At 37.2% G+C, this 22,864-nt stretch overlaps 1 protein-coding gene across 1 annotated transcript; it reads left to right on the forward strand.

Moving 5' to 3' along the window:
* Positions 1-893: 893 nt before the first annotated feature.
* On the forward strand, positions 894-19,949 carry mxra8a (matrix-remodelling associated 8a). The gene is made up of 10 exons (XM_065241310.1): positions 894-1,107; positions 6,191-6,217; positions 6,545-6,847; positions 7,121-7,222; positions 7,469-7,927; positions 16,278-16,436; positions 18,114-18,171; positions 18,263-18,336; positions 18,421-18,495; positions 18,581-19,949. Exons 1-10 carry the CDS (start codon positions 1,065-1,067, stop codon positions 18,604-18,606), a joined length of 1,326 nt encoding a protein of 441 aa, XP_065097382.1. The 5' UTR covers positions 894-1,064; the 3' UTR covers positions 18,607-19,949.
* Positions 19,950-22,864: the final 2,915 nt, after the last annotated feature.

The following is a 22,864-nucleotide window of genomic DNA, read 5'->3' on the forward strand; positions in this document are numbered from 1 at the left end:
GGTTTTTTTTTTTGCTTTGTTTATGCAGCTGATGGGAAGAAGCTGATAGGTCATGCAACTCATTTTTTCATAATTAACTATAAACTTGAGTGAACCCAAATATCAGCAGTCCAATCTCTAATAACACCCTTGGTTACAGAAATGAATGTCTACACTATCTGAGTTGCTAATCGTTATCTTTGATGTTGGCCTGGCTCCAGGTTTCCTATACAGTAAGTGTCTCTCAGTTTGACTATTAAATGTAAAACCTGGTTTCACATCTTTATGAGATAACTCAAGCAATACAGGCAGCACTCCCTTTTGGGGTTTTTGAGGCTCTTAATTGTTTGCTTCCCTAGAGTTTTATTGGTCATTGCTGGAGCTGAGTCTGCACACGTGGTTTAAAACCACAGCTTGTAAACCCACCAGAAACCCTTAAAAGACAGCACTGGGGCCACAATCACTAACCCTAAGCAGGTGTTACACTGTATACAGTATACCTCTGATGTGTCATTATCAAGATGGTAGCCTGCCATTTCCTTGCCAAAATTAATTATGTTCACTATATCTTTAACTATAGTTTATTTATTTCCCACATAGAAAAATTCTGTAATAAACTTCAATATTTACTGTAGTAAAATAGCTATAGTTTTGTAATCATTACATTATTTACTACAATTTATCAATTTGCTATAGTCAATACAATACACATATTACTAATATTTAATATATATTACAGTCTAGCCTACTTCAGTGTATTATTATAGTAAAACTACAGTAGTCACACATATTTGGTGTTTTTATATTCACAAAATGTAATTTGTCATCAGCAATAGTTTAAGAAGACATTGAAATGAGAAAGGGTATTTTCTGAGGGTTTGGTTAGTGTTTAAAGGGGGCAGTGCAGACTACAGTAAACACTGATGATGGTAAGTCAGACTGCTGCTGCTGATGTCGCTGGTCGACAAACAGCAAGTCCTCGCCTTCATTGTAGGTGTTTGTCTGGTGAATCCAGCTTTGCTAGTCAGTTTTTTGACCCTTTCAGAGCATCCCTTTAGTGATATCAACCCAAGTGGATATCGGACATGAAAAACGTTGCTGTGGCTTTGTGCGCTGGAGCGCTTCAGGGTGAGTATTTGATTATTTTAAAGTGAAGACTTATTCGTCAGTTGTTTACCTCAAGTTTTCTTGCTATTACGGGCAGCGTTTGTCTAGGGTTGTATTTACATAGACGTACTGTATCAATTTTAAACGTATATTTTAGCAATAATTGCTTATCGTTTGTGTGTTTGTGGCGTACAGTATCAGTTTGTCTTTAGTTGTCACACGGATATGTTAACAATGGTTTAGTTAAATGACACGAATGTTTTCTAGCAGGTACGTTAGGTTAATTGCAATTTCCACAATGATAATTCCCCCCGTACTTGCACAAAAGGTCAAAATGTGTACAGTGCTGTATTTTCTTTTTTCTGGTAAAGACCTGTGTTTCAGTTAACTAGTTCACAAGCCTACACTGAAATAAGTCATAAGTTACAATAATTAGATGCGGAATGTGTCAACTAGCCCCATGTGTACTGTACAGGTAACATTGTGCTTTAAAACGTATGTGATTCATAAATGTTCAGTCTTCACTTATGTTTAAAAGTTTTATAATCTCATGTAATTACTTTTCAGTCTGTATTTTGTACTGTTGAGACCCAGTCTGAAATGTTAAAACCAGCTGTTGTAGATTTTTAAAACCTGTATCCAAGGCTAATGTCTTTGTTTTGCTGTTTGCTTCTCACCAGTTTGTATTACAGTAGCACCAAATGTAAGAGAGCAGAGCTATATTTTTGAACTCACTGACAAAGTGAGATGAGAAGAAAATGTTTTTGTGAACATTAACTGAAATAATGTCTATATTACATGAGAGATTTTTATTTGTCTGGAGGGAGGTTCACTGTTTTCCAGGAGTTGGATCAACTTTGATGCTCTTGTGGTTTAAACCCAATGCTTCTGTTAATAAATGATGTGTCCCATCCAATGATGTTTCACAAAGGACCAAAACCTATCCCAACATGCGTTTGGAAACCTGTTAGAGATCTTTGCATGGACAACAGAGTGAATCAAGAAAATTTCCCTTTCTACATTGGGCCTGATTCTGCACTTTTAGCAAAAACCCAAAGTGACTCAGGATGATTCACTTGACACAAACAGGAAAGACATAAGGTTTTATTCAAAATAAGTGAATATAGTTTATTAATCAGACATAGTCATCTTTTCACATGTTGAATCAATATTGTTGAACACAAGAAGGTCCCAGTTACAACTTTTGTACCTTTTTTTACTGAGAGTTTAGTTAATTTAACTCTGTGAAGATTAGGTCCATTCGGGGACGTGAGTTGTGTCTTTAATGTGTTAACAAAATCAGATGCTTTTAAAATCCATTTACACTGTTTTTCAATGACACAGGGACATTTCAGGTGTAAAAATATTCATGAAAATCATAAAAAATCTCAATTATATTGACCGCCTTGAATCTGTGTACCTTCAATATCTTTAAAGAACATCTGAGTCCTGGGACAAAATAATTGAGGTCAAGTCAGGTTTAATAAAAATTCTGTCAGTAAAATCCAGGCTGAAGTCTCATAATCTAATTATAAGATTAGGAGCATCAAAGTTGGAATTTGTTCTTTACATGATTTTATGTAGAAAACAGTAAATCACAAAAATTGACTTTAGGTTTTCACAGACAGAGTCACATTTCTACCATTCCAAAATACCTCTTCAGTTTTGTCGAAAATAATGTGTATTATGCTTTACCTCATTGGCTTTATTGTGAATAAAGGAAGAAATAACTTGAGAAAAAAAACTGTAGGGGTGAGCAGGGCACAAACCAACGTGGGGTTAATTGTAACGCAGCTACTTAACATATTTATACAGGGTTGAGCAATCTGTGCTTTTGGTCATTTTCTCTTACTGTGAGAAGATGATGTCCTGTAAATTTGTGAAAAGATTGGATGTGTTTTGGTTAAGATGTTGAACAAAGAGTGTTTTGGAGGCATACAAGTAAATTTCTTCATCTTAAGTGTTTTTCGATTTCTAAGTTTGGTGTGTAACAGTGGCGACCGGCGACTTCTTTTTTCGAGGGCGCTCGATGCGAAGTTCATCACAGCATGTATGTATCCCGTCATGTGTGTGGTTCATAATTTCAAAATATGTGTTCTGCACGTCGAGAGATCCTGTGTCCATCACATGTCTTGTCAAAATAAGTGCCTGCTGCAGATGCGTCTAAAGGGATAATGATAAAAGAGACGCTCGCGTTTGCCAGATACTTGCATAATCTCATGCATAATCAGAGTTTACTGTTAAGGGAGCGTCCCTTTTATCATAAACCGTTTTGACATGTGTGCCGCAAGCAAGACACATGGCACTCCAAACACTTATTTTGCATTAGTGCCCCTCGGATGAGCAGTCACGAGCTGTCACTGGCGTGTATTTCACCAAATCGAACTTTATATTATTTTAATCACTGTCTTGTTACCTAAGACATAACACAATTTTAAAACATGTCAGCAATTCTTAGTAACTGATAGCTGAGACTGAAATAATTTTATACGGGGTTAGTTGTAACACGGTGATACAACTAAGCCTCCAGTATACAATGACAAGGAAATGAAAACAATGTAAATACTATTCAACAAAATGATAACTGTTAATACAAAATCATGGGAAATAACTGACAATTATGATTTTTGTCTTAATTGTGCAGCCCTTTAAAAATATATATTTATATGCATTGATTCATAATACAAGGATGGTTTGATGAAGGATCATGGATGGATAAATGTGTCTATATTTATCTATCTATTACAGGCAGATAGATAAACAATATCCACCTTTAGTATTTAGACAGAATTTTCTTGAATTCTTTTTCTTTTAACCAAATTTTCTAACAGGTGTTACAACAAACCCCCTGTTTGTTACAATGAACCCCACCTATGGGGTAAGTTGTGACGTTTGCACCCCTGTCACTTTTGGTGTGATTGTACAATTACAGATTTGTGTGTTGATTGTGTAAAAAAATATTCATCTAACTTAAATGATAGAGCCAAAGCCAAAAAGGTTGTGCCCTGCTCTCCCCTACATACAACAGATATAGGCTGATGTATACTGTAGAAGAGAGACCAGTTTCATGTGTAGGTGTAGCTTTGCTCTTATCAGGTTAGTGTGAATGTGTATGTGAATAAAATAAGACTATGAGTATACAGATGAGCTTCAAACTGCTTCTTCAGCAAATTCCAAACCCCTGACCCTTTTCCTCCTCCCCTCTCCTTCACTCTGAAGTTTGTGGTTTCTATTACTGCCTTTCTATTGCCCTCAGGGTTTGCTTTACATTTGCACTGCATTTCCTTTTCTCCCATTTGACACATATTATAATAACATTCGACAACATCAAAAGATCACAGTTAGATTGCTAAACAGTTAAAAATATTTTATATTCTTTTTTCTAGAAGCCTCCAGATGCATTATATTTCGGGCTCAGATACTGGTCTTCCACTGGAGCGTTCTCTTTGGATTTACTTATACAGACTGTGGCCAGTTAGCCTTTCCAGTAGTTGAGTCATTTGAATGGTAGTCACAGCTGCTGAAGACAGCTGTGCAAAAACACAGGCACTCTGTCCATGCATTTTCATAAAAAAAACATTAGGTGTGTTTTGTATAGATGTGTTAAAAGGTATAAAGTGTTGTTAATGGAATGTGTGTTTGCATTTGGCTTTGTGAATTGTATAAAATACAGAACACCTCCTATTTTTTTCATATTTCTCTCATAGTAATTTCCAGAGGGTTTGGCACTATCCAACCACTCCCTATTTTCATAAAACGCTAGCAGTTTTTGTGCTTTTCAAAGTAATATGATATAATATATGGGTCTAAGGATAGGACATGTTTTTCATATTGTGTCTGTATAGCCAATCAGCAGTAAGGGGCGTGTCTACTAAACGACATTGTTGCCTGGGTTGCGTTTGTGTGGGGCAATCAAAAGAAGGTCCAGATTCTATTGGGGTAGGGGCGTGTTTGTTTAGGTGATTTCAAATGTCAACATTGGCCTTCAGAGATCATGCACCCTGCCTTTAAGAGGGATTCAGCTTTACAGTAGGTTACTGTAAAATCTGATTTAAATCTGATTAAATATTTATTTAAAATGATACACGATTGGTTAAATTGTGAGTTAAAGGCGACATAACATGAAAATCTGCTTTAAAAGTGCTATAATTTGGCCCCCAGTGCTTCTATCTACCTAAAAGGTGAAAAAGAACAACCCAGTAACTTAGTTTTGGAAAACTATTTTCTGCAAGCATGTAAAAAATAGGTAATTGAAATTTGGCTCCCCTTGTGATGTCAGAAGGGGATAACACTGCCCCTTAATCTGCACTTTCCAACCACATCACTGTTATTTAGTGTAGAGTTCAACTTATTTGCATTTAAAAGGACACACCCAAATACGGCACATTTTTGCTCACACCTACGAAAGGGCAATTTTAACTTGCTATAAATAATTATCTATGTAGTATTTTGAGCTGGACCTTCACGTAAAGGGGTGTCTGGGAACACCAAAGTCTTGTGAAATGTCCCCTTTAAGGGACAATTATGTACCCCAGAAGGTATTATGTTCAGTATACCTGTAAAGGTACAAAATGGTACCTAGGGACCACCCCAGCGACAGATGATGTCAAGTTTTAAACCTTTATCCCTAGGCTAAAGTTAAGCACGGATTGAAAGTCAAAACATTGATGCTGCTTTCATTTCCGAAAACCACAGACAAAAACTCTCATGTAAACAGCTTGAAGGTTTGGAAGTCATTGTATTTCACTGTCTCTCTGTTTTATTCAATGCAGGTCAGTACTAGTCAGCTGCAGTTCCTAATGATTGTTTTAACGTCCCCAGTTGTGTTTTCAAAAATCCTTTGTGTGTACTTTCATGACCCAGTTTGCCATAAAACTTAACGACAGTAATGTTTAAAGTTCAGCACTGTTAACACACGCCAGATTAACAGGACTGCTCAAACTTAAACTTGTTTTGTGTCTTGTCTTATTGTATTAGCAGGTATTTCTGAAAACATAGTGATAAAACCCATATACATCACGGATGTTTAACCTAGTGGGATGAAATCCTTTAATTTACTGTAATATGTATATTCATCAAGTTTTTTTGTTTGCTTATTTTACAGTTCTGGCCTTGTTCCACTTCAGCCCTGGTAAGTACAGTCATTTCTCTGCCTCTTAAGTTTGACCATAAAACTATGATAAACGTTTAAACAAACATGTATAAAGTAGCTCAAATAGTTAAGCACTACACTTAGGTCATGGGTTTGATTTTCAGTGAATGCATGTACTGGTAATATTGGAATGCGCTGGGAATTGTTTTGGATAAATCTGGCAAATACATTAATGTGAATGCATTTCAAATGCCAGTTTGTTAGTAAAACAGCACTTTTCCATTCACTCTGAACAAACACTGATAGCTGACAGTCTTCTGTGTACCTCCTGATCTGTGTTTGGAAAATATGCACTTTGTTTTTCAGTGCTAGCCCAAAATGATGGCAGTGGTGTGGTGGTGGCCATGTACAATATCAGCGCTCCCCAGGGATCTCGGACGGTGTTGCAGTGTCATAGTCAGCGCATGGTGTGGACCCAAGACCGCCTGAAAGACCGTCAGCGTGTAGTACACTGGGATCTTCTCCGTAGTGGCCCAGATCATGCAATGGAGCGTGTTGTCGATATGTTTTCTGCCGGTGACCAGCGCATCTACAATGGTTACAACCAGGGACGCATTAGCATGACAAAGACTGCTTTCAGGGACGGCAACTTCTCTTTAGTAATCAAAGGTGAAATACTTTTGGTTAACACAATCCTTGCATCCGAAATCGCATAGTGTTACTGTTAGTAGGTACTGAATTAGATGAAGACCATTAAAACTTGCCGGAAGTATATATGAATACTTTGAATTCGGACATACTACTCGCCTCGCCTACTGCTTTCGGATGCAGTGAATGTATCTGTCTTTCTCTCTGCCAGCATTACAACTACTTCTTAACCACCCAGTACACTCCCTATTAGTAACCTCACTAGTAACCCTAATCTCTGCTTTCTTAATGCAGGTGTTGCTATGAGTGACAAAGGAATCTACTCGTGTAACCTGCATCATCATTACTGCCACCTCTATGAGTCAATCAAAGTGCAGCTTAATGTCACCAAGTCAGGTTAGAAAAATTCACCTTTGTATACCAGATGAAGTTATTTTTGTCTGGCATTTATTCTGCCCCGTGATCAAACTGGTCAAGTTCATCCCAAATAAGGAGCTTTGCAAGTTGAAGAACGCAAGGAATGTGAAGACAACTGGAAAGTCAAATTTGACTCTTGTTCATTTGAAACCAAACAAGGCTATTTCACATCTGTCTGTCTCTCTGTTTCTTCTGCATATTCATTCTGGCCTTCTTTTTTCCCAGCTCGTAAGGAGAAGAAGTTCTGGGATGGTCAGAAGGCTGTGTTTGTGGTTTTGGTAGGCAGCACTGTGGTCCTTCCGTGTGTTAACCGTCGTCCCATCTGGACAGAAGGCAACAGTCAGGAGGACCAGCAGCAGGTGGTGCACTGGGACCGTCAGCCACCAGGGGTCCGTCACGACCGTGCCGATCGCCTCATCGATCTGTACGCTTCCGGCGAGAGACGTCATTATGGGCCGCTGTTCGTTCAGCGTAAAATGAATATATCAGCGACGGCGTTCTCACAGGGAGATTTCTCTCTCATCATCTCAGCCATCCAGCTCTCGGATCAAGGTCTATACTCCTGCCATCTCCATCATCACTACTGTGGCCTGCATGAGAGGCGCATCTTCCAGCTTACTGTGACCCCTCCCATTCCTGAGGAACCAACTGATGAACCTCAATTTCTTCCCAGTGAAGATCAAAGTAAGAGTCACTTACCTCATATGACAATAGTACAATGTAAACATTTCTTGTTGCACTTAAAAATAGGCCCCAGCTAGGTAACTTTCAACGTGAACGGCACTAAGTTTGGGTTGTTGCAGAGTTGCAGTCGGGACTATTTTTGGGCACTGCGTAATATCATTGCGCCTGCTGCACTCATGGTAGGAGTGAGAGTATAGTTACTAGCTATATCGTCCTAGAAAATTGCAACTTTTAATTTTCTGGCAGTCTTAGTACACAGTGTAACTACAGAATTATCAAGTTTTAAATAGGAAAAATTTATTAAAACTCTTTGGTCATTTTTGAGCGCGATGCTAATGGTCTAATCAGATTCAATGCATTATGCTAAGCTATGCTAAAAGTGATACCACCAGACCTGGAGATTGGCTGATTGGATTCCAAAACAGTAAAACTCAGATGTTTTACTCTAGGGGAGCTGGAAAATAAGCATATTTTCAAAAAAGTGTTCCTTTAATCAGTTTGACATTACAGTTAATTTCAACTTTCTTGACTAGTGAGGAGTTGCTGTAAATTATAAAAAATAAGTTGAAATAACTTAAAGGTATTGCGGAGGATTTTCTTTTTCCGGGTGGATCATCAAGACTATTGGTCCTCCTAGTTGTCAATCAGGAGTGTTGCGCAATTGCATTTTTTTAAAAAGTGAAGAAGGTGGTTCTTTTCTAAAATTCGAGAAAATCCTCTGCTATACCTTTAAGTTAATTCAACTTTATTTTTTATAAGTTATAGCAACGCACTAGTACGTTTTTTTGAAATGGATTATAAATTGAAGTTAATTAAACTTAAAAATGTAAGTGCAACAAGGAATTTTTACAGTGTACTGTATAGTGTGCGATATTAAATGCTGCTAGTGAAAAGTCTGAAGATATCTACTAATCCTAGAGTAAAGTAAAGTCAACATGTAAAATTATAAATTCTTCAAAGTACTCACCTTTTACCCAGATTACAGTATTAAACACCCTAGGCATTCTTCCAACCAGTTTTATTAGCTGTCAAGCCTGGGATGCTTTTTAAATGGGTATTAAATGAGTTCCCATACAGTATGTTGGACACATGTTGGCTCATCCGTTTAAACTAAAAAAAAGAATTCATATATGGACATAATTTATATTTGTCTACAAAACTAATGTTAAGCATATGTTTATATAAAAATGTTTTTAACATTGTGAGAAACAAGCTTCAGAGCAGAAATACAGGATTTTTCCAGATGATCCCAAATGATCAAACATAGTCTGTTGTTGGGAGATTCAATTTGTTTCTCTGGCTCAGAAAGACTCGTAGGCAGCACAGAAGATTTTGGTTTGTATCTGCAGTTTATACTGTGAAGTAAATTTGTCTGAAATGGCTGCCTGTGGACTTGGCATAAATTTTATGAGTTCCAAGAGGCTAGATGCCAGTGCAGATCACTAAGGCAGGTAGTTATTACTGTGTAAGCCATGTGGACAAAAGATTTTCTATTTTAAACCATCTTTTGTGTGTTAGTGAAAGACTGTCTTATCTAAGGGGACGTTTACACGACAAAGTTTTAACCATAAATGGGAAACTTTTCATGCAGTTTGGCTTTTCGCTTATTTGACAGTGAGGCTTTGTGGTGCTTAAACTTTTAAATATGTGGTAAAGTTTTTGATAATGACGCATTGACGTCTCCGTGTAACCTACGTAACTGCAAATCTGTAAGAACAGTGAGGTCATGTGCATGTGTTAAAGGAAAACACCACCGTTTTTCAATATTTTACTATGTTCTTACCTCAACTTAGATTAATTAATACATACCTATCATTTTTCAATGCGTACACTTAATCTTTGTACAGCACGTTGTGAACGTGTTAGCATTTAGCCTAGCCCCATTCATTCCTTAGCATCCAAACAGTGATGAATTTAGGAGCTACCAAACACTTCCATGTTTTCCCTATTAAAAACCTTTTTAGTTAGAGTAGTTACACGTGTAAGTAATGGCACAAAACCAAACGTGGTGATTTTTTAAGCGAAAAAAAAAAATGAGAACGATAATGTTATATGCATCCCTGTTTGGATCCTAAGAAATGAATGGGGCTAGGCTAAATGCTACCACATTCACGACGCGCTGTACAAAGAGTTAACGGATTGAAAAAAATTTTTTTCCACTATTAATTACATTATCTTAAAGGAGTGTAACTACTGTAGCATGTAAATAATGCACATAAATAACGTGAACAAGAGCGCTCAACAATTATATTGAATCAACAGGTACGTGCAACCTAGCCAGCAGGTTGCTCAAACAACAAAATTACCAGCTAACTTACTTTAAATTTGCAAGAACTATAGACTAATACAATAACAGGCTTAAATAAACCCAAACATAAGTCCAGTTACAGTTCTCACGGACACATGTTTTATCAACTGGGTATCCTCCAGACATGACGGACCACGTCTTTATCATATTTTGGCCGTTTGGCGATGTGAAGCGCGTCCGCACTATTCTCGGAGATGTTTTATCAACTGGCTAGTTACTCTCCAGACAGTGACGGGACCACGTCTTCCTCATTTTGGCTGTGTGGTGCGTGTGCCCGCTCGCATTGTGAAGTGCGTCCGCGCTATTCTCCGAGATGCACTTGACGGCCTTTTGTGCAGCTAAATACTTTTTTTTTTAATGACCTTATTAAGGCGGTAGGGTTTCCCGCAGCACTTTTCAGTTCGGGTGGCCCACCTAAGCTGGGAAACCCTACCGCCTGTCACAATCACAACGTATAGATTAGCTGGCCAATCAGGGACACAGTGCTTTTCAAATCAATTCGTTTTGTAAAAAATCTGCATTTCAGGAAGAGAGTGAAATCTGGAGCTACAAAAATGTACGGTATGTGGAAAATAATGTATGTTTTTTAACCATAAACCATGCAAACACAATGCAAATGCAATGCAATAGGTGCTCTTTAAGTAAAGATCATCTTCAATGAAGATATTTTGTAAATTTCCTACCGTAAATATATCAAAAATGTATTTATCATTAGTAATATGTGTTGCTAAGGCTTTTATTTGTACATCTTTAGAGCAATTTTTTCAATATTTAGTTTTTTTTGCACTCTCAGATTCAAATAGTTCAAATAGTTGTCTCTCAGCCACAAATTAAGAAAATATCCTTACAAACCGTACAGTTTTCGGATGATGTATAAATCTCAATTTCCAAATATTTACCCTAATGAGGAATTTGTGGTCCAGGGGTCACATATTTTCTTTTTATACAGTCATTTAAAATTATTTAGAACCATAACCAAACTTTATTTGGCATTAAACCATTTGACCTGAACTAACCCTGTTTAAATAAAAAATCTAAGTATGTAATACCTGTATTTAAAATAAAGAAAGACCTACTGACACATCAATGTAGATGTCAAATGCCAGTATATTTACTAGAGAAAGAAGGCAGGGCTGGTGTTTAGTTTAATCTTATTTTACAAAGCAATTTCACATTACGCGGTCAGGATTTATTAAGCCAAAGACCAAACCTCAGCACCACCGCCCAGTAATGATGAAACCCTTCGAATAAATAATAGAAAAGTGTGAACGAAAAATAGCCTGGGTGTTTACAGAGTGCATGGGTACAATCTGAATACCATAACAGTATACGTCTAAAGATCTGGCTTCCTTGTGCTCTACAGTAGATTGCCACGTTTATAGCTTATTAAAATGCAGGCAGCAGTTCTGCTTTAAATCCTTTGTGTCTTTTGCTTATGCACATTTTTTTCTTTCTACTCTCCCACCAACACAACTGGCTCTCTCAGTTAAACTTCAGATCATTTGATAGCCACGTTTTCCTTTGAGGTTCTGCCAGCCAGACAGGGGAACAGGAGAATAATTTTTATTTGCATAAGGCAGATGGAGGTAGATGAGGTGAACGAGGGATAAAAATAGTGGAAGAAATACCTAAGAGACAGAGGAATTGGTATAAAGTTTTAAACATTTTAGAGGGATGAAAAGAGAAGGGGAAACATTTAGCAAAGAAGCCACTAAAAGAGAATGGGAAAGTCATTTTCTAGGGTGTAATGATATTGCATTTACTGGATCCTGGACTACACAAACCTCAGTGTGGAATCTTGTGGGATAACATCACAGTCTTCTGGCAAGCGTGTTATAGCTAAAGATTTTCTCTGAATTCATCACTGACAACAAAATATGGCCACTTTGGCACAGTGCGTACTGTAAATATGCATTAACTTTCCTTGGAACTCTTTTGTTTGTTGCATCAGATTTTCTCAAGAAGCTTTCATTTAGCTGTTATTTTGATGGTGTGTGGACTATTTGTCATTCGAATTAACTGTTTGTTTTGATCTTCTCTTTTCTTCTCTTGGTGGTTTGACTTTTTCTGCCCATTTCTTTTCCTCTCTGTCTTTTTTCTTTCATAATTTTTGTCTCCTCCTTTGCACATTCCCGTCTCCCCCTTCTGTTTCTTTAATTTTCCTTCTTTTGTTTTTTTCACATCTCTCTGAATAGTTTTCTCTCTTCTTGGCTAATCCCTCTGTTTTTCACCCTTTATCTCTAGAGTTTTGTTTATCTTCAGGAAAAGGGAAGTTTGCTTCATCTGTGAAGCATCTGGCCAGATGTAGCTAAAGCTCCACATCAGACCGCAAGCCGTAAGGAGACTGTTTTTTATTTAAGTCAGCCCACCCTCAACATCCCCTCAATTCCCCTTCAACCTTCATTCAACTCACTTCTCAGTCATCCTAAGGGGGATGTCAGTCTGTTCCTCTTATTTTGTTTGAGCATGACAAAGAAGACAACTGGTAGGATCCAGTAAAAGTATATTTACAGTAATGCATTTGACAGATCTTTTAAAGGGATAGTTCGGCCAAAAATTATATTAAAACTATGATTTACTTACCCCCAAGCCGTCCGAGATGCATATGTCCATTATTTTTGAGACGAATTCATTTTTAGTTATTTTAGAAAATGTCGTAGATGTTTCAGTTAATTAAATGTAAAGTTATGGGGTCCACTCCTTCAAGTCCAAAAAATGTGCATCCATCCTTCACAAAAGAAATCCAAACGGCTCCACGATGGTAAACAAAGGCCTTCTGAGGGTAATCCGTGCCATTTTGTTGTAGAAATATCCATATTTAAAACTTAAAAAACAAAAAAAAACTAAAATAGATGAGAGCGTACGCAGTTTATAGAGGGTTCTGTGCTGCTGCACTGTGCCTCCGCCCTCCGAATTTGTCATACGTCACTATGAAAAGTGCATACACTACGCTGATACTCTCTCCTGAATACAGACGAGTCTAAAGCCGAAAGTAAACTAGGGACGTCCGCGTATGCGCGCCGTCCGCATGACGTCATTTTCGTCATCGAGAGGGTCCGCGGCCGGCCGAGTGGACCGTCCGCGTGGAGCCCAAAATTTGAGACCGCGCGGACAGTGCGCGTACAGTCCGCGTACAACAGCGCATGCGCGTGAAAATATTTAGACAGTGCATTCCACTATAAACAATTATACAAAGGAAATAGACAGCATTTGCACACACACTATGGTTTTTCTTCTTTAACTTTTACTTCTTCCAAGAACAGAAAGCTCTGGAGCATGTTTGTTTGATTCCTGTTCTTTGTTGTCTTGTTGTTTGTTCTAAACTGTGTTTGCAATGGTGGATCAGTTACTTTTCTTCACCTATCCTAATGTTTTAATGTACTGTAAATGTCGCCAAATCAGTGCTGCCCTGACAGCCTGTTAGACTAAAAATTTGAATAAGAAATCATTTGTATTGCGTATAGTGTCGAACGCGGCCATCCGCGTGTTGCCGCGGGGAGTATACTCGAAAAGCTGCGCGGACGCGTGAGCGCGAGCCGGACGCGGAAAATGTATACCGCGGCCTTAAGATGGCGGCGTTACCGGAAGCTAGTTATTTTCGTTTATAAAGTTTTAAATGGGATATTTCTACAACAAAACGGGGCGGATAACCCTTAGAAGGCCTTTGTTTATCCCTATGGAGCCGTAACTCTTTTGTGAAGGATTGATGCTCATTTTTGGGACTTGAAGAAGTGGACCCCGTAACTTTACATTTGATTAACTGAAACATCTATATGACATTTTCTAAATAAAATGTGTTCGTCTGAAAAATGATGGACATATGCATCTTGGCCAGCTTGGGGGTGAGTAAATCATGGGTTTAATATCATTTTTGGCCGAACTATCCCTTTAAGTGACTTACAGTGCATTCAGTATGTTTTTTGTAATCTGCACGCGTGATCCCTGGGGATCGAATCCATGACCTTTGCACTGCTAATGCTATGCTTTCCCGAATTAAGATACATGAACAAAGGCATTTTCAAATACCTCTATATATCTGAAGCTTTATCATTTTCTTTATCTTCTAAGAGTTTAAACACATGTGAACCACTCAATCAAAGCTTTCTTCAGGATCTGACACATCCCAAACTTGCAGGATTTAAGAGATCGATGTCTTCCAGGAAATAATTCCTAAAAGCAAGACTGTCCACGACTGCCAAGATTGTCCCTGTGGAAGCCCTGTTCTGGTTTATTTGGCATAAAAATGTCCCGCGTTTGTCTTGAGCCCCGGAACCAAACGAGTTAAATTTGGGGGCTTTATTAACAGGGCTTTACTTAAATACATCCAAGCAGGAAATAGTTCTTAAGATCTGGCAAGAAACTGAATGTGAGCACACAAGAGATCTCTACAGCTAAGCAAAACTTTAGATAAGTTTTCTTTTGTTTTTGTGCTTTACTTAAAGGGATAGTTCACTTTAAAATTAAAATGATGTCATAATTTTACCCTCATGTTGTTCAAAACCTGAATGAGTTTCTTTATTCTGATGAACACACAAGAACTTTTGGTAAAAATCTCCTTTGTGTTTAACAAAATAAAGAAACTCATACAGATGGTAAGTAAATGATGACCAAATTTTCACTTGTGGGTGAAATAAACTATGGGAAATAATGTTTGATTGCAAATTGTATCTATAGAGTAATGGTAGTAGACTATACCACCTTGGTAAAAAGCACAGCGGCTGCATGGTCACAAAACACAATATTCCTTTAAACCACAGTTTTCGACTCAGTACCCAGCCACGTCCGTACTTTTATGAGCTCTTTTAAAATGTGAGGTTTGAAGCTTTCAGCTGCTAGTGATTACAGTTATCTACCGTAAGACATTAGTCAGTGTTGGTTTCTACACATGAGTTCAGGCAGGCACAATAAATGGTTTAGATTGAAATTACAGGGCAGAAACTGTATTTTACAGGTAATAATTTGTGGGTACTTTAAGCAGGTAGGCTTCAGATTACTTGTTCTCACATTCATTTTAAACCTTTTATTTGCAGTTGTCTTGCTACATGTAATAACTACTGTGGTATGAAATTAAAGCTGAACAGACCTCCATAGGACACGCATGAAGTGTCAGCAGTCAGATTCCCTTATATAACACCTCATCATCCACCATCTGCAAAGTCTCTGGGTTGTTTTTCTTTTACTTCATTTACATATATGAGTTAGAGGAACCATAAAGTAACATTTTGTCATTTCCTGTTGTCACGTCAGGATGTGAGTCTTTAATATGTCTGAGGAGCAAATGTAATGCAAAGCTCTGGTTTGTTTTTTGGGGTACTATTGAATTTTCCTTTGACAGCAAAAGGGCAAAGTCCCTCACAGTTGAGCACACACCACCTACTCACTTCACCATCATTCCTCTCTGTGTTTTCCACCCACCCTTCTTTTCATGTTTTACTGCCAGGGAAAAACCGAGTATTGTGGACCTCAGTCTTTCTCATAAACACATGCCAGTTTGGTCGCTCAGTAGAATAAAATAAGCTAACAGATTTATGCTCTAAATACTGTAGATGAGGGGTCTCCAACCTTTTTGTGAGCAAGGGCTACCACAATGGATAAATAAACAATATGGATGGACAATTTTTTTTGATATAGTACTTAAAATGTTTTTGTTTTACTTTTTGGTTTTATTTCATTTTATGTTTTATCAATGTTTAAAATGTTAACATACATAAAACAAGCCAAGCTAATATAAAAAAATATGTAAGTAATATAAAAAATGAGGCTATAAACAAAATTGTTTATTTAGAAAGAAATGTGGAAAGTGTTTGTGATTTGTTTTATATCTTATTTTCTTAATAACATGAGGGAGCATCACGAATTCTGACTAAATCTGTGTCATCTCTCCTGCAAGTGTATTTTTTACAGACCATATCTGTATACCAACAGCTTTTGTTATAGTTTATGGTAGTAGAGAGCCCTCTATTGGTCAGTAAAATTACAACAAATGATCAAGGTCAGATGCTAAACTTGTCAATTTGTATTCTTGACCATCTTCTCCTGTAGACACAAACGTGGTGGAGGTGCCACATGTCATTAATGTCATCCTGCCGGATCAGAGGAGTCATTTTCTGCAGCAGCTGGGGTACATTCTGGCCACACTCCTCCTCCTGGCATTGTCTGTGCTGGCTATCATTCTCCTCACACGGCGTAGAAAAAGACAAGGTATTTTTATCATGTCTTTCTGTTGGTTTCCCTGCCTTTATTATTTTTATATAATTATTTTAAAGCAACACTATGTAGTTTCCATGTAAAAATGACTTACAGCTCCCCCATGTGGTTGAAAAGCGCAACAGTGCCTGGTATCAGACACTCTTCTATAGGCAGGGGGAGGCGCGGGGCTGTGTTTCCTACCCTCCACCGCCACTTTCAGAGTGTGCTTGTAGCAGCTAGGAGGCTGCTCAGGTTGCAGCAACAGTACAATTTGTCCAGTTAAAAGTTGTTCTATCACTGAAATAATTTTAGAGACATTATTTAAAGGTAAAAAAACTACATAGTGTTGCTTTAAGTTTTACATGTATTGTTTTAAAACTGCATATTTGTGTTTTCTTTACAAATTTTGATAATGTTTTTGCACAATTATAATGTAACTGTGGGGAAAATAATATAAATAGGCATATTTCTTTTTATTAAATGTTAATATACCATGATAAAATATCCCCTTTATATGCATCCAGCCAGAATTAAGTGTTTAATTTTTTTATAATTAGAAAATAATTAATTTAATTATTTTATATTTTTATTAATGAATTATATATATATTCTGCACAGTAGAGATTTCGGGACCAGTCCTGCGCAGAAGTGAGCAGGAAGTAAATCCGCGAAATCATGGCCCCGCCCTCGTTCTTGCAGAATGCGCATATCACAGCTGACAATCATGAAGTGACACCACCGTTTTTATAGCATTAAATAACTAACTAAAAACAAACTTATTTTAAAAACAAACATTTGAATTTACATCAGCGTGATTAAAACTACAGTAAATGACAGAAACCAGCTTCGGAAAAAAGATAATTGAAGTGTAATGAAATTGTTTAGTTGGTCTCAAGTACCATTGAATAACATGGGGGAGGCGGGGTTTATGACCTATACTGGGACCAGTCACTGGGGGGCGATCGAGACGTTTTGTCTTCACTTTTCAGGGCTTGTGCGGCATTCTTGGGTTTTACGGACAGGGCTTATCCTACTCCCAGACTAAAATGCATGTTTTAACATATAATATATATTAACATATATCAGTGCCATTTTTTGTCTCTGGATGAACACCAGTATTTTTTTAAGGTTTGTTTGTAAAAGCTACTTTTTAAAGTTTCACAAAATGCCTTGCAGGAAAATTTTCTTCTAAAAATATAAACATACAAATACATCAAATGAAAGAAACAATAAACAAACAAACAAACAAAATGGGAAAAAACTTTTCATCCTATCTATATTTTTTCTCTGCTTACAAGCTCTTAAATATGGGTATTTTGTTTAAAATAAAATTTTTTTTAGCAGAAAGCTGAAATAATTGAAGGAATTTTGTTAGAGATCAGATTCAGAACGATTATCAAAACATGCACAGAGTTTAAAATTAGTAAATAACGTTTTTGGCTTCAGTGTTTTCATAAATTGGGTAAGTGCGTCATCTAGTGGATAATTGTGGTATTGCCGATTAACATAAAAATGCAACTGTAACTAACTGAATGCAAATGTTTTCTCTTTATTGACGAGATAGCGTTAAATGTCCTTTTAAGGCCTAGTCCTGGATTAAACTAAACCCTGTTTGGGAAACTGCCCATATGTGTCTTAGATATTATCTGTCCTTTTTACAACACATTTTTTTGGTTTGTTCAAATGTAGGCCAAGAGTTCGATCCACGGAAAGTTGAAAACTCACCTTTACCAGTGGTGAAGTATGTGTGAGTATCTATAAACACAATCTATAAGCATTTAAGCCATCTGTGTCATTCATAAACCATCAACCATCTATGTGACGTACAACTACTGTAGGAGCCAAACATCATGTGTTAGAAAGGATTGTGCCTCAGAGATGAAGTCAAACAACCAAGAGGAAACAAAGCTGGGTGAGTTTACTTCACAATCCTGCACATAACGCTACACCACCCGTGAAAGACTTGAACTAAACGCTTTCTGTTCTGTCTCCAAAGACTACAAGAACAATATTCTGAAAGAAGCAGAAATGTCCAAATTGTGTCCCCCTAAATTCGACGACCTAGACAAAGGTAATATGTACTAAATAACTAAATAGCCCTATAAAATGCTGTGTGAATCTAGCCATTGTTATTCCCTCTATTACTCTCTCTGCAGAGACAGAGAAGCCGTCTTGGAAATAAGATGCACTTTGTCTCTGGCTGGTCCAGGGACAGACTGGGAATAAACAAGAATGGAACAACGATGGGTGAAAACATGGCAAGGATGAACAGAAGAAGAGAGGAACATGGTTGTACAATTCCTTATGTATTCCTTTTGAGCAGTGACACAGCAGTATGCACCAGACTCTGTATTTTGGATAGTAAATGGCAATCTGTTATTGTAAGAACATAGTACTGAAAAATGTAATGCCCAGCAAGTGGCACACACTCTATGAGTGGAAAATACCTAAAGGTACATCATGAACTACAGTAAGTGTCAGAATGTTTCATTTGTGTGAGATATCGGTCATGCATAGGTTGAGGTCTGACTGGGTTGTGACATTGACAGAATAGTTAGCACAAAATGTCAGGTTAAATGCATTTAACTTTAGTGCCTTAAGTAATACACTAAGCTTTACCGTTATGCTTATTTGTAAATATGGAATGCATCATAAACACTTCAATTTGCATCTCTCTACTGTTTTAAACTAATGACATTTCATAACAAGTAATTAAATATATAGTTGCATGTTTGACGCTATTGTAACTTCACCATTTTTCTTTACTTCACTAAAGATGTATAAGGGCGCTAAATATGAATTTATTCCAGTTTACACTACATACAATGTCCTTATTTGTTTTTCAGTTGTTAAATGTTATGTTATTGTAGTCTTAAATCAATACATTCTCTCAATTCTTTATTAACCAAACACTAACTATGTTACCACTAGAAAGCTGCATTTCACTTTATTTTAGAACGCTAAAATAAAAAAATGCCATCTCTGTTATCAAAATTTCAATGTTACAGTTTGCTAATATTGTTTACTTTTCTGTTTATTTCTGTCATCCTAGCAGTTCCTGTAACGTGTTTGCTTGTATGCCTACATACAACTCTATGTTAAGAGACAGGTCAGCTTTAAAGAAAACATTATGCAAGGCACAATTAAAACATAAGCTAACTGTTTTTTTTTAGGTTGATCAAACTGTGTTAATATGTAATTTGTACAGCCATTAAGGTAAAACAAGCCATTCTGTTCCTGGAAGCACAACAACACTTTACATGTTTCAACTTTTCCTATGCAAACACATGCATTCCCTCTTCGGCACGTTAGTAGGTACTCCAGGATGGGAAATTATGGGGTCAGATATGGGAGACATCCAAAATTTGCATTGTTGGTGTGCCTAAAGGAACAAGATTGGGAAACGCTTATGTAGTATGTAGTAATGGATTTTCCAACACCATTACCATCCTAAAACGCTAATTTTCCAGTCTACTGCTGATGTTCTCTCATTTAAGCAGAATAAAAGAAATCTTTGAAAAATCATTTCAGTGGCTGATCTAGAGTTTTCATTTTTCCCTAGTAGCCTACTTAATTCCCCATGCAAGTAGCTTATGCACACAAAAACACACAAACATGAGATATTCAAATACAAGATTAATCATAGTTCCGTTCCATGAAATTATTGTTACTAAAAATTGTATCGCAAACAATACAGATCAGAGGTACTACTGTACGTCACAGATTTTTGACTATGCCGTCTTTTCAGTCGATGTACGTTTGAAATTTGAAAAGCGTGCCTTAAAGCGTGCCTAAAGGGATAGTTCACCCAAATATGAAAATAATGTCATGACTCACCCTCATGTTGTTCCAAACTCGTAAGACATGCGTTCATCTTTGGAACACAGTTTAAGATGTTTTAGATTTAGTCGAGAGCTTGTTGACCCTTCATTGAAAATTTACATATGGTATACTGTCCATGTCCAGAAAGGTAATAAAAACATCATCAAAGTAGTTCATGTGACATCAGTGGGTCAGTTTGAATTTGTTGAAGCATCGAAAATACATTTTGGTCCAAAAATAACAAAAATTACGACTTTATTATTCAGCATTGTCTTCTCTTCCACGTCTGCTGTGAAGCGCATGTGCGAGACTAAACTCACGTGACTGCAGTGACGCTGATGACGTGTTATCCTCAGACATGTTTGCGAAGTTTTGTTTTTCGAATTTACAGCCTAAGTCTCCCTCACACTGTAAACAAAAAAAAAAACAACAACAACTGGGGCGCACCAGATAACACGTCATCCACGTCACTGCAGTCACGTGACTTTAGTTTCGCAAATAAGTAAATAGATTTTTGTTATTATTCTTATCTGTCTGTTTTGCTTTTTATTTCTAACAGGACATGATTTTTAATAAAATGTTTTCAATTCAATTCAATTTTATTTATATAGCGCTTTTCACAATTGTTAATTGTTGCAAAGCAGCTTTACAATTGTGAGAAGCGCTATATAAATAAAATTTAATTGAATTGAATTGAAAACATTTTATTAAAAATCATGTCCTGTTAGAAATAAAAAGCAAAACAGACAGATAAGTTTTGGGTAGGTTTAGAGGTAGGACTGTATGTGTTACTATTTTTTCCTTAGACATTTCTGTCCATTATATCAATATGTAATATAAAAAGAATACATTATGTATTTTTTAACTTTTTTTAAAGGTTTTGGGTTTAGGGTAAAGTTTTGCGGTAGGGTGGTAACATTATCGATAAACGTGTGATTTCCCGAACAGGGATTATCTTAAAACAAGACTAGGCCTTAGTATAATTAGGATATTTAAGTCATGTTTAAAAGTATAATTTTTAAATAAACACTACTGGTGTACATTTTGAGACACAACACTCGCACTGATATTTTAAGATATGTCAGAGCAAGTTGTTTTTGATCAACACTAACATTTAAGCCCAATGCCATTTCTCAGTCTTACCCCTACCCTTGAGTTTTGCACGTTCACGTGAGAGTAAGGTCCAATTCGGATAGCCCTTACTCTCACGTGAACGTGCAAAACTAAAGGGTAGGGGGTAAGACAGACTAGGCTTAAGCCCTGTCTGGGAAACTGCCCCTAAATGGTTAGGAAATTATACAGCAATCTTCATGGTATGCTTAAAGACTTAGCAAAACTGAATGTTTCAATGTAAATGAGTGGCAAACAAAAAAGATGCAAGCATTTGTTCACTTTCTCGTTCATTCTGAGAACTCCAGCAAATCATTTGGGTTGCGATTAGGTAAGAAAAACTAAGGCTGAACTCCTCATTTGAATGGTATTTGCTTTAGTTTGTATAGTTCACTTACAGGTGTTGAAGTTGACCATCAGATCTGGTGACAGTCACTCAGATTGTCTCACCATGGAGACATTTGGACTTCTTAGCTGCCTGGTGCTGATGCTCCATACATCTGCCCAACCTATACCAGGAACAGTGAGGGAATACATCTATGTGGAGACTAATTTATCATGGGATGCAGCAAAAGATTATTGCAGAACTCATTTTCGAGATCTCTTCAGTATTTCAAATGAAAATGATTTGCAGAATCTGACCGGCTCTGACGTGCAACTGTCTTGGATTGGGATGTACAGGGGGAATCAACTATGGAAGTGGATAGATGGGACCAATTGCTATTATTTCAACTGGTATAAAGCTGGAGATTGTGCTTTTATCGCCAGGGATGCACTTTGGCATAATGAGTCGTGTACAACCAGATTAAGCATTGTGTGTATGGAAACACCAAGTTGGACATCAAGTATAGCATCTTACACTTGGTCTGAGGCAAAAGATGCCTGTAAAAATAATCATAAAGGTCTTGCTGTTATACCTAATTGGTCACTCAATCTAAATGCCACTGCTTTACTGTATCCGTATATACATGCTGCCTGGATAGGACTGTTTAAAGATACAGACAACACCTGGAAATGGACAAACAGTGAACTACTCACATACTCCAACTGGGCCACATCCTACTTATGTGCAGTGATGGATTCGACAGGTTACTGGCGTGACACCTCTTGCTTTGACATGAACCCATTTGTCTGCTCTAGATTAAACAACAGCATCCTTCAATACATGCTGATCAAGGAGAAAAAAATTTGGAACGATGCTCAGAGCCACTGTAAAATGTTGAGCATGAACCTGGCCATGGTACCAGACCAGGCAGAAAACACTAGACTATTTAATTATATCAAGGTAACTGGTGGATTCTCTGGAGATAACATTTACTTTTGGATCGGGTTATATAATTTCCCTTGGTATTGGATTGAACCTCTACCCAGATATATTGATATTCCAAAATGGAACAGAGTGCAACCCGATAATTTAAATTTCAGAAATGAAACCATACCTTTGCAAAGTTGTGTAGCTTTAAAGGATGGTGAATGGTATGATGAGGGCTGTATAGATTCTCACCCTT

The sequence above is a fragment of the Paramisgurnus dabryanus genome, chromosome 14, assembly GCF_030506205.2.
Source record: "Paramisgurnus dabryanus chromosome 14, PD_genome_1.1, whole genome shotgun sequence".
NCBI lineage: Eukaryota > Metazoa > Chordata > Actinopteri > Cypriniformes > Cobitidae > Paramisgurnus > Paramisgurnus dabryanus.

Coding starts and splice junctions, on each gene's coding strand:
- mxra8a (XM_065241310.1), top strand. CDS start 1,065: ATGAAAAACGTTGCTGTGGCTTTGTGCGCTGGAGCGCTTCAGG. Junction 7,223..7,468: donor GCTTAATGTCACCAAGTCAG/GTTAGAAAAATT, acceptor CTTTTTTCCCAG/CTCGTAAGGAGAAGAAGTTC. Junction 7,928..16,277: donor TCTTCCCAGTGAAGATCAAA/GTAAGAGTCACT, acceptor CTTCTCCTGTAG/ACACAAACGTGGTGGAGGTG.